The sequence below is a fragment of the Prunus dulcis genome, chromosome 4 (assembly GCF_902201215.1).
Source record: "Prunus dulcis chromosome 4, ALMONDv2, whole genome shotgun sequence".
Taxonomy (NCBI): Eukaryota; Viridiplantae; Streptophyta; class Magnoliopsida; order Rosales; family Rosaceae; genus Prunus; species Prunus dulcis.
In genome coordinates, this window is record NC_047653.1 from 22,665,048 (window position 1) to 22,677,459 (window position 12,412).

At 37.2% G+C, this 12,412-nt stretch overlaps 1 protein-coding gene and 2 long non-coding RNA genes across 3 annotated transcripts; 1 reads left to right on the forward strand and 2 right to left on the reverse strand.

The window, feature by feature from the left end:
• Positions 1-1,221: 1,221 nt before the first annotated feature.
• On the forward strand, positions 1,222-3,579 carry LOC117625699 (receptor-like protein 2). Its single transcript, XM_034357232.1, has one exon. The coding sequence runs from the start codon at positions 1,239-1,241 to the stop codon at positions 3,459-3,461; it is 2,223 nt and encodes a 740-aa protein (XP_034213123.1). The 5' UTR covers positions 1,222-1,238; the 3' UTR covers positions 3,462-3,579.
• A 594-nt stretch (positions 3,580-4,173) lies between these two features.
• Positions 4,174-5,123, reverse strand: LOC117626111. Its single transcript, XR_004585497.1, has 3 exons — positions 4,983-5,123; positions 4,616-4,692; positions 4,174-4,451 (listed from the first exon to the last, which is right to left on the reverse strand). It is a non-coding gene; the product is annotated as an uncharacterized LOC117626111 (long non-coding RNA).
• Positions 5,124-5,413: 290 nt separating this feature from the next.
• LOC117626112 lies at positions 5,414-6,149 on the reverse strand. Its single transcript, XR_004585498.1, has 3 exons — positions 6,118-6,149; positions 5,913-5,991; positions 5,414-5,487 (listed from the first exon to the last, which is right to left on the reverse strand). It is a non-coding gene; the product is annotated as an uncharacterized LOC117626112 (long non-coding RNA).
• Between the last annotated feature and the right edge of the window lie 6,263 nt (positions 6,150-12,412).

The window sequence follows — 12,412 nt, forward strand, 5'->3', positions numbered from 1 at the left end:
TAAAATTCATGAGTTTATAATTGAAACAGACTATAAAGAGTTTGAGCAAGTGGTGCAAGAACGCAGCCTAAGAGAGGGATAAACGCACGAGAAGATGGAACAGAGGGGGCGCTTCTCCATTGCTAACTCCCACAATGCAGATTTGTTACGGAGTTGAATTTTTGACCGTTCGATTGATTTGAACGGTTCACATCTATTCTTCCTCTTCCTGAGTTCACTCCTCTCTCCTCTCTCCTCTTTCTTTTTTTATTCTTCTTTTTTCTTTCCTTTCCTTCTCTCTTTTTTTTTTCCTTCTTTCTCTCCTCCAGTTTTCTTCTCTTGTCATCTGGCGGTTTTTTTTTTCTTCTCTCTTCTGGTTAGTTGGCTCTTTTTTTTTTTCCTTTATCTCCGGCAACAAAAGAAAAAACAAACAAAATAGAAAGTGGGAGAAATTGACAAAATAAACAGAACAAAAAAAAAGGTGGTGGGGTCCACATCTTTGGTTATCAATATCTATAGCAAGTAGTTGTTAAGTTGTTAACATGGAAGATGAAAGTGGTTGAACGCTATTGCTATCAATATTTTATTACAGTGGTCGCCTTCTTGTAAAGAATGACTATCCTCCAATTTTGAATATTCTTAGAAGAAAAGAACTCTGAACAGGAATAGAACGTCAATGTATAATGTTGGATCAGGCTTGACTGGCACTCTCTCTCCCAGGCCATATCTATCTGGCAAGAAAAATAACACCATATATCTTCCAAAGTCCTTGAAAAATTATCATAATGAAAGAAAACACCAATGAGGGAAAGCACACGTCAAACGTGTGGAGGTAAGATACTCAAAAGACAAAGATGAGTTCTTAGAAGAATCATCAACAAGAAAAACAACTTTGAACTTGGACTTTGAGTGATTAAAACAACTTTGAACTTGGACTTTGAGTGATTAACTTGGAAGATGAGCTGGTATCAGTTATCAGTTGCCTTAAAAATAAAAGGAAATAGTCAAAACATATTCCAGTTTGAATTCAACAAGGATTCTGTTCACATATATCACGGTCAAGTCCTCTTCTGGAGGCCCACAGGTTTCAATATCAATAATTTGCATTCAGTGGTTGTTGTTTCCCGACTTATCAATTTGCGTTGTGTGGTGGTGGTTTGCATCGTTTCAAGCATGGTTGTTCTTATATATATAAATACACATACATGTGAGCAACGGCACATACACAAAGCAGCATGCTAGTGCAAGCTTATAACCTAATGGCTCATGCCTTCCTTCTCTTCCTCTTATTCCCTTACATTATAACTACAAATATTCATGCCTGCAAACAAACTGAACGCAGCTCCCTTCTGTCCTTTGCCTTCACTCTCTCTTCTCCTCCTTTAAATTGGACATCCATTGATTGCTGTCGTTGGAAGGGCATCACTTGTGATCAAGATGGTTGGGTCACCCGTTTGCTCTTGCCATCCAAAGGGCTCAAAGGAGGTATCTCTCCCTCTTCACTTGCAAATCTCACGCATCTTACCCACTTGAACCTTTCCCACAATTCACTATATGGTTCACTTGAAACTCAGTTCTTCTTGTCTTTGAATCAACTTGAGATCCTGGATTTGAGCTATAACCATCTTTCTGGACAGCTACCACTTTCTCTACCATCCATTAATATCCGGACAGTTGATTTGTCCAGCAATCACTTCTTTGGTGCAATTCCATCTTCATTCTTCCAACAAGCAAGCAACTTGACTAGTTTCAATGTCAGCAACAATACTTTCACAGGGTATGTCCCATCCTCTATTTGTCTCCAACATTCTTCTCCCTTCCTTAGGCTATTGGATTTTTCTTCCAATTTATTCAGCGGCAACCTTGCTCCTGGGTTAGGGAAGTGTTCCAAACTGCAGATTTTTCGTGCCGGTCACAATAACCTCTCGGGATTATTTCCAGAAGACATTTATAATGCTACCAGACTTGAAGAAATTGCATTGCCTCTCAATTCACTACATGGAGCCATTAGTGATAAAATTGTCAACCTCACTAACCTTGCAACCCTTGATCTCTTCTATAATCATTTTGACGGCGAGCTTCCTCTCAATTTGGGGAAGCTATCTAAGTTGAAGTTTGTGACCCTTGATTTCAACAATTTAGAAGGTGCTTTGCCCCCATCTTTGATGAATTGCACAAACCTTGTAGAATTGCGTTTGGAATCCAACAACTTGGAAGGAGATATCTCCATGCTTGATTTTTCCAGACTTAGTCAACTTACTAAACTTGACCTAAGGAAGAATAACTTCACTGGTACAATTCCAAAAAGCCTTTATTCGTGTAGGTCCCTAAAAGCCATTGGATTGTTTGGAAATCATCTAGAGGGACAAATAGAAATTGAGATTCTTTCATTGAAATCCTTATCCTTCCTCTCTCTTGGTTACAACCGATTCACCAACCTCACAGGGGCAATGAAGATATTGATGAGTTGCAAAAGTCTTCACGCACTCTTGCTTAGTGGTTCCTTTGTGGGTGAGGGAATGCCATCTGATGATGACATGGTTGATTTTCATGGCTTCCAAAATCTTCGGTTGTTGGGTTTGTCTTATTCTAACCTCACTGGTCAAATACCTATGTGGTTATCAAAGCTCAAGAATCTAGAGATCTTGTTTCTGGGTTTTAATCAAATCACAGGGCCAATTCCAAGTTGGTTGGGGAATCTTCCTAGGCTGTTTTTTATCAGCTTGCCAAACAACCGACTTTCAGGTGAATTTCCACAGCAACTTTGTCAACTACCAAGGTTGCTTTATGAACCTAATATTGCATCTCAAGTAGAAGAATATGAATTTGAACTTCCTGTTGCCGGCAGCAGCGTCAGCATAAACTCAAATCAACAATTTCCACAGCAACTTTTACCACAGCAAATATTGTATTTTTTACCAGGATGGATAGTCCTATCTAACAATAGCATTAGTGGTTATATACCTGCTGAGATAGGCCAATTGCAGGGTCTCCGCAAGCTGGCTCTTAACTCCAACAACTTCTCTGGCATCATTCCAGACCAAATATCTAACCTAAAAAATTTAGAGGTTTTGGACCTCTCCACGAATCACTTGTCTGGAATAATCCCATCATCATTGGCGAGTCTTAATTTCTTGAAAGAATTTAATGCCTCGTACAATAATCTTGAAGGACCAATACCAACAGGCACCCAGCTCCAAAGCTTCAACGCTTCTGCCTTTGAGGGGAATCCAAAACTTTGTGGTGCCCCACTTCCAAATAAGTGCAGACCAATTGTGGACATGGATGTAGATAACAAGAACAACAAAGACGAGGGCAATGGGCATCATCAACTTCCATGGTTTTACATGTTCGTTGCGTTGGGGTTCATAGTAGGATTTTGGGGAGTTTGTGGTTCTTTAGTTATTAACAAGACATGGAGATATACATATTTTCAATTCATAAACAATCTACAAGATAGGCTCTATGTGATGATAAGTTGATAATAGTCCATATCAACATGATGAAAAGAAGGCTTAGAGGCTTGATATATATTATTAATGTTGTACTTTTTATTTTCATTTTCAATTTGCTTTTCGTTTTTTTCCTTCTTCTTTTGAAAATAACTGGACTCAAATTTGAAGGATATATGTTGTTATGTTCATAAAATTATGGAGGGGAATTTGTACTTTAACTTTAATTTGTCCTCTGAACTTATACCTACACGCTACTAAAAAAAGACTCAAAAGAGACTAAATGCTTTCGCAATGGGTCCCACATTCCTAGCACCCAATACGCGTACATCAATCCCAAATACATCCGTGCCTAACATAATGAAAAGGCACAGAATGCCCATCAGTCCCTACTAAAATAGAAAAGCATTTTCATTATTTTGATATATTTATATTTATTTGGTGTTTTTTTATTATATATTATTTGTCATTTTCAATTTATCCACCATCCATGCCTGTAAAAAATATTCTTTTAAAAGTTTTCATATATTTAAACATTAGCAACCCAGCCTCAATCCGTGCCTTTCAAACTTTCATTGGTTTTCTTTCCCGTTTTCAAATATTCATTGTTTTTCAAATAAATGAATTACATTCCTAATGGAAATACTTATATTCAACACTTCCGAAAATAATGAGAATACACCATAAACAATAATTCCATTAATCTTTCATAATGAAAATGCAGAAAGTGTTGCGCAAGTGGTGGACCTATCCTCGGGACTATTACATTAATATTTTCATATTGAAAATAGACCAAGTATTGCAAGTGGTGAACCTTTTTAACAAGAATATTACAGTTATGATATTAAAAATCAAAAACTCATTTGGAAAAGAGAAAAAATACAGAATTTCATTGAGCTCCACCGTGCTATTCACCATTAACTGCCATTCAGCTCCTCATTGCTTGACTTGATTCGCCATTGAGTTTCTCGTTGCTTGACAGGATTTGCCACAATCACTCAACTGAGTATTGGCTTTCCTCTGGCCAGACAGTAATTGTAAGGTGCTCTCTATAAGGTATATATCAATATAAATGAAATGCAAACAGCATGCCTATAAATTGGAAACCAAACTAATTTGCATATTATCATGCATTTCAGTGGTTCTCTCAAGATCTGGAAGTGAGTTTTCACAGTATAACTCACCCTGGTAAGAACTCTGCAAGAATAGACAATCATTTAGCACCAGGTCTCCCAACTTGCTTGATTATGCAGTCGTCTTCCTGACATCCAGAAAATGTGACGAATAAAAAAAGGGAAAGGGCAATGATCACATATCAGTTTAGCATATAGTAAAAGGATTATTTCTCCATTGTTACAAAAGAAGTAACTTTCTGATTTGAATGAGTATGACAATATAGCAGTTAAATTTCGAATTGAAGAAACAAATGGGAATCAATGTAGATAATCTCTTGGAGTTATTTCAGTCAATGATAAATCAAGATCACATAAGCATTCAAGAACCAATAACATTTTGATAAACCCATGTGAAAACAGAGAGATATGCACCAACCTAGCTGTGGTTTTCAAACAGAACAGCCTATAAAGCTTGAGCCCATGGCCTTAACTTTCTGTCCACTTAACCATATCCTCCTCATGATGCAAAGATTCAGGACTCTAGACTATCTCCAAGTCATCTGTTGTTAGAGAAAAATACCTGCAACATATTAACAAATAAGTGTCCAGCCAGCGTGTCTATTGTACCTTAAAAAGAATGGCATAAAATTAGAAAGAAAAGAAAAACACCAACAATAACAAATAGAAGGCACAGTTAGTCAAAGTAGTGCACCAAATTTAACCTTATGTCTCTAACTCTACTCAATACAAAATTTCATCAAAATAAACTAAATTTATCAGATAAAAAGGACTAATAAATATATTTTAGGGATATACATTAAGATATAAAATGTGCTCATCAACAGCCATAAAATACCATTAATTAAGCTCCTCCTCCTTGACTTGGTGTAGTCTCCATTTGCTTCAAGGGGCAGCTCATCTTCAAGTCTTTTTCCATTCCTCTACACCAAATTTTTCCAAGATATTAAGACAATTGTAATGGATATTTTTAAAAGATACATCCACAAGCTCAAGGAAGTATAAAAAATGAGGAGAATCTAAGAGTCATGAATTAGTAAATTCGAGGAAAGCAGAAGATGACATTTAATCACAATGCCGCAGTTAATACCTACCATAGAGATAGATGACCATTAATAATCAAGATAAATGGGTAAAAGGGTAGGGAATAACTCAAAATTAGCTTAAACAGTAAAAGAATGCGTCAATCCTTCATTTGAATGAATGCGTTAACTAATTAATTAATTAATTAATCTACTTCAAAAAGAAGGAAAAAAAAAAACAAGGAATTCAAGCATTAGGAGAATGTGGCAAATTTATGATGACAATTGAAGGTTAGTGCAAGTGTAAATAAGGGCAAAGTTCATACCTTGAAATGCAAAATGATTCACAGACTCCCTAATTATAAAGAAATTTGGGCTAGTGCGAGTGCGCTGTCAAATGGAACCCTAAAAATGATTCAAACATGTCACCTTTGAAGAGTCCAACTTCACAATGAAAAGGAGGAGAGGCCAAGAGTGGCTTCGACAGAATCACAAACACATATTCAAAAGTGGTTTCGACACCAAATTTACCTGAGTCCAAACAACTAGAGATTTCGCACCTGTTAAAATCCACAAGATACTGATTAATTAATCTGGAAACTGAAACTCATGATGTAGGGATTCGTAAATCAATCGTTAAAACACACAAGATAGTTCTGCTTTCAAATTTTCAAACCTTCCAAAAGTTATCAAATTATAATATGCAGATCAAATTACAAAAATAAGAGGAGAAAAGAAACAACTACGCCTTTCGCCTTTGAGCTGGAGGAGGCAGCGGACTGAGTTTGGTTTATGGGTAAAATTTGGGGGTTTTTCGTCTGGGTTTCGGTGGGGTCATTCGATGGTGCAATTAACGGGACTGAGAGGTTGAGAGAGATGGCTGAGTGTGGGAGCAAAAATTAAGGCCGAATTAATAAGCTACTTCCCATGAACCCTAAATTTAAGGAGTGGATGGAATCAAATAACATGATATCCGCTATCATTGAGCATGGAAATAAATAAGGGATATGGGACTTGGAGTCCAAGGGTTCAATGGCTATAAAAGGCTAACTAATCCCCTAACATAGGGGGAGGGAGGTATGATTGATTCTACTGCAGTATTCATGAACGAACACTGACTTCGGTGTCGGAGTATTTTCTTGCAGATACCCACCTCCTCACTCAATGGTGATAATCAAATATGGTGTCCGGCTTCTCAACATGGAAATAAAAAATTACTTGTTGGAGGATCCGAAATTTTCCGCTCCAACAGTTGGGGCCGTCTGTGGGAACCGTACAAAAAGCCATATTAAGGAGCAAAGGACACTGTATAATTGAAGGCTCACCCGTGCTACAATGGGGGCAAGAGTTGACTCCCCCAATAAGAGAAAAATTTCTAACTCTTTATCTCTCACAATTTAACGATTGGATGAAAACATTCTATGATTGCACTTCTCCATACACTCCGAAAGTTTTATGTGGGCATTATCAAAATCTTTTTTTAACATTGCTTATTGCATCATGTGACAAACGGATTGAATTGGAGGGCACATGCTAAATCCTTCGAACGGGGATATTTCATTCCCACTTGATTATCTACATAGTGTAATATATTGTGGGTGCCAGATTTTAATCTCTCTGTTATTATCTCAAAAACATTAATCATCACAAGGATATACTCGATTGTCATTCTCACGGTCATACTCATGACAACCCAATTCTTTTGTTGTGATGAGATGGGGGCAGGCAGTTACATGCTTCAAATGATATCTTTTCTTATCTCGCTTGATTCTCTACTAAAAACTGGGACATAATTAACATGTTTTGGCTGCCCAGATTCTTTATTATCTCAAAATACAGGATGCAATTGTTGGTTGAAATGTTGTCCCCATATGTGCACATTTGTCCGACTACAATGAGGTGGTGTGATTTCTAAACAAACAAAGACGCCAGGAGAACAGGGAAACTCAGAGGGAGAGGAATAGCAGCAGACTCTAAACTGCATCTCTTGAAAATGAGGAGCCAGAATGCCAAATTTATACTTGGATGTGGACTACACAGATAAGGACCATCTCATTCATTTTGATCAGTTTAGAATTAAATGGACTTGGTTCCTCTTTGACAAAAAGAGAAAAACGTTGAGCCACTAATTTACATGGTGCATAGAATCTGTTTCTTTGAAATCTGGATGCCCATCTATCCTACAAATGCATATCGCATTTGTATACTTACACCTGATGATTTTGTATACTTACACTTATTGATTGATTGAATGCTCAGAAGAAGAGTTTTTCAAAGCTAATGTTTTGCTCAAAAAAGTTAGACTAAGAAACGCTTTAATCGCACACTAGCAAAGAACTATCCAGAAGACAACCAATGCAAAAGTAAGGATTGAAACACATGCTTGTTGGTGTGCATTCAAAGCTTCTAAGCCAATGAAGATATTCAAAATTTCATTTCGGAATGAAGATACAGATAAGATCTTTCTCATTCCTCTGACGTAGTCTTTTTTAAAAAAAAACGCAATCCGTTCTTTGGCAAAGAAAGAAAAGAGGATATATTATGTTCATTTGGAATCTAGGGAAAGTATTAATCATGATGTTACTTCCTGTTCAATATATACCAGCACCTCATCTGATCATTTATGGCAGCTGTACACGATGAACTTGCGCTGGGGGCATCTTCTTGCCGGTGGTTGTGGCTAAAATGGTTTCTAATTGTTACAATGACTAGAGAGCCAAGAGAACCACGTGTGATGTCTACACTGTACAGAAAGGCAGATTTATCAAGGCCAGCGAAGGTGACTGGTGCAATGCCCCTTGGGCCCAAACAATGCCGCCGTTAGAATTCAGCGGGAGCGTCAAGTCCAACCTTTTCCTTTGCAGTGAATTGCATGATTTGCAACAAGCAAAAATAGAGAAACTATTAGCATCTGAATGATAAAGAACGATGATCCTGGTCTTATGACTCATGAGCTTATGGTATGTCTAGTGCGATTTTACAACATCTAATTTTTTATTGTTGGTGAAGCCCATGGCCTGAAAGGCGTATGATCAGAAGCTTTTAAATTGATTATACACATACTACGGTATTTTACTTATTCCTCTTACATTTGAGAGATGAGAACAGTTTCATTTATGGCTCTATAAAATGCTTGAATTTGAATCCAGTCATATGCTGCTCAATAGCTAAATGCTACTAACCCTACGTATTGATTCATACATAGGTGAAACTTTAGAGTACATTGAAAATGATTTTTGTTGATGAGATTAACTTTATATTCTTGTATGGTTAGAATTGGTTGACAACTAGTTAAAAACGACCGCATGAAGGCCAGCATGCACCTCTTGACTGCAAATGCTGAATAACTTTCTGTGGTGGGGCAACCACTGCACCACTCAGGATAAAATAAGAAAACTTTGAGTGTTTTCTCTATTGCCTATTTCTCTATATGGAAAATTATGAAGTTAGCAAACATGCACTCTAAACTAACGGGGGCATGTCAGTATTCAACTTATGGTCGAAGACCGCTCTTGGCGAAGGCGAAATTCATGTCGAAGACAAAACTTGGCCGAAGGCAAAATTAATGTCGAAGACAAAACTTGGATGAAGGCATAATTCAAAATCATGGTCAAAGACCATGTTCGTTGTTGAAAGTCGAATACATGATCGAAGATCATACTTATGGTTGAAAACCATACTCACGAAAGTCCACATGCTTGTGATCGAAGATCGTACAAGTCAACTCACAAAATTCTACACACAGTGAATTCCCACAAATAATATTTTCTCTCTCTACATCCGAGACACGTGTCCAGAGAGAGAAAAGGGGGCAGATGTGGGAGCAAAAATTAAGGCCCAATTAACAAGTCACTTCCCATGAACCCTAAATTTAAGAAGTGGATGGAATCAAATAACATGATATCCACTACCATTGAGCATGGAGATAAATAAGGGATATGGGACTTGGAGTCCAAGGGTTCAATGGCTATAAAAGGCTAACTAATCCCCCAACATAGGGGGAGGGAGGTATGATTGATTCTACTGCAGTATTCATGAACGAACACTGACTTGGACGTCGGAGTATTTTCTTGCAAGTACCCACCTCCTCACTCAATGGTGATAATCAAATATGGTGTCCGGCTTCTCAACATGGAAATAAAAAATTACTTGTTGGAGGATCCGAAATTTTCCGCTCCAACACTGAGGGAAGGCTGCGGTGTGAAAATATATTAACGAATAAGTTGGAGAAGCGACGTGTCAATTGCCAAAGACCAATTGACATCGTCATAAAGGTTATCAAAAAAATTGAAACCTGTGAAGCCACGACAAACGATCTGAGAGAACAGAGTATCTGAGTGAGATAGAGAGGTTGAGAGAGGAGGGAGGGAGGAGGAGGAGGTAGTTCAAGAGTTGAGAGAGAGAGAGCTCTGCTTGCCTGAAAAAAGAAAAAGGAAAAAAAACAAAAAACCTAAAATCTGAGGGTTAAAAGAAAGAAGGAAGGGTGTAGACGATGATGTATATACGTATAAGTATTTAGTTGGTACTTGGTACAATGGCACGGAAGAGGGCAGGCAGGCATGGTTTTTAAGTTATCCGTGCCTTTATTGAAGATGGTGAAGGGCTTTTAGGCACGGTTGTTAGTTATTTGTGCCTTATTTGTTAACTTATTCAAATAATTAGTCACAAAATTTATTAATCCGTCCCTAATAGTATTTTATAGAGACTGTTTCTATTATCAGTCCCTAATAACATTCAATAGAGACTTTTTTTATTTTTGTCTCTAATAAAGGGGTCCCTATTGAGCATTTTTCTACTAGTGATATTTCAATTTACCCCTAACCTTTTTTTAGAAAATTATTGGTATGAACTTTTATTTTTAGCTAATTTCCTCCCTACCGTCTAAATTCTCAACTTTAATTCAATTTGCCATTAAATATGAGAGCAAAATTAGCCAATTTGTACATTAAAAATAACTAAATACTAAAAAATAAAATAACATGAAATATGAAATAGAAAAAATGGAAGAATTTTAACAAAAATCAACCCAACGCTCCCACAACCTTCTCTCTCTCTCTCTCTCCCCCAAATTCCATCCAATTCCACCCAATCACTACCCTAATTCCAACTCACGAAGCCATCAACACCCACCTTTAATTTCAAAGACTTAACAGGATTGTTTTCACCAATTGAAGCAATACACATTTGTTATTTTAAATAATAAATACCCATTTGTTATTTTAAATAATAAATACCCATTTGACTTGGCCATTGATAGGCTAAGAGACAGAGAGAAAAACATTATCATGTTTATGGATACTATTTCCACCCATCTATTCTATTTCTCCAAGCACCTTTTTCTCAATATAAGTTTTTCCCTTGATAAAATTATATATATACTAAACGGCAATGAACCCCTACACTGTTCTTAAGTGCAGTGTAATGATGGAAATGCCCCTTCTTTTACTATTGTTCTCAATTTTGTTTTCTCTTAAGCACAGTGAATTACCAAAATTGCCCTCCGCTAAACCTTTTCTACACCCCTACACTGTTCTTTCTTCCCCTGCGAACGTTTCGTTCGCTCAGAGAAGGAGTTCATCATGGTTGGGGGGCAACGATGGAAGATTTGCGTTCACTGTTGGAAATGCTTTGGAGGCCGTTGATTTTCGTTTGGGGAGGCGAGCTGCGAATCCAGCCTCCTTTTTGGTCTTCATTTTAGGGATTTGTTTGTTCGTTGTCATATTTTTCATCATTTCTACAACCTTCGTCTCAGGCACCTTCTATTTCTCTTGGCTGCGAGTTCTTGCATCCTTTTTGTCTTTAGGTATGCATCCCCTCACCTTTTTAGTGCATCTTTTGGTCTTTATTTCATCAATTAACATATATATATATATATATGTGTTGAGATGTGAGATTTTTTGAGTTTAGCAGAGAATTGAAATTCTTTGAGTTTAGCAAAGAATTTTCAAATCTTTGATGACATAACAAATTCACAGAAACAGAGGCGCTGGGTTAATATTTAGAGCAACTCCACCCATTTGCCCTTTGTCATGGCAAGGGAGGAGCTAGGGCAGCCACTATTCACGTGAATAGTAGTTGCCCTTGCAAATAGTATTTTGTGTTTCCACCCATTGTCATGGCTAAGGGCAATTACTATTCATTTTTTTGTTTTTTTACAAATTTTTTTACCTCAATAATTAATTTGGATAATATTTTCAAATAAGATTTCCAGGTTCCTACAAGTCAAGACTATTCATAATCGGATAAAATTTCTGAATAAGATTTTTGGGTTCAAAATTCAAATTTCATACAAATTTGGGTTCAAATTTCGGATGAATTTCAAATTTCAGATAAGATTTTCATCCAATCAAATCAAGCCACGTGGCATGTCTATCTTGGCAAAATTTTCTATAAAACCAGAGGCTCGGCTCATACCTCTCACACCACATCTTTCTATATTTTCATTTCTCAGAGTTTAGAATTCATACTCCATTTATTCTCAATGGAAGATTTTAGGAGATGCTTGGAGAGGCAAGAGCGAGAAACAAATGAGAGAAACCGTAGAGCAGATGAAACCAATGAGTTGCAGAGACAAGTCGATGAACAAGTTGTCATAGCCATTGCAAGATGAAGAGAACCAAGGTCGCCGCCGTGGTTCACAAGTTGGCTGCCGCCGGAATGTGGACAGACATAGGCATTCTCGGGGTAAGAATCTTTTGGAAGATTATTTTATCCCAACTTCTTTGTACTTTGATGTTGATCGAAGGCGATTTAGAATGCAACCCCATTTGTTCAACAAAGTCATGCATGATATTTGCAATTACACTACTACAAAAAGTGAAAAAGA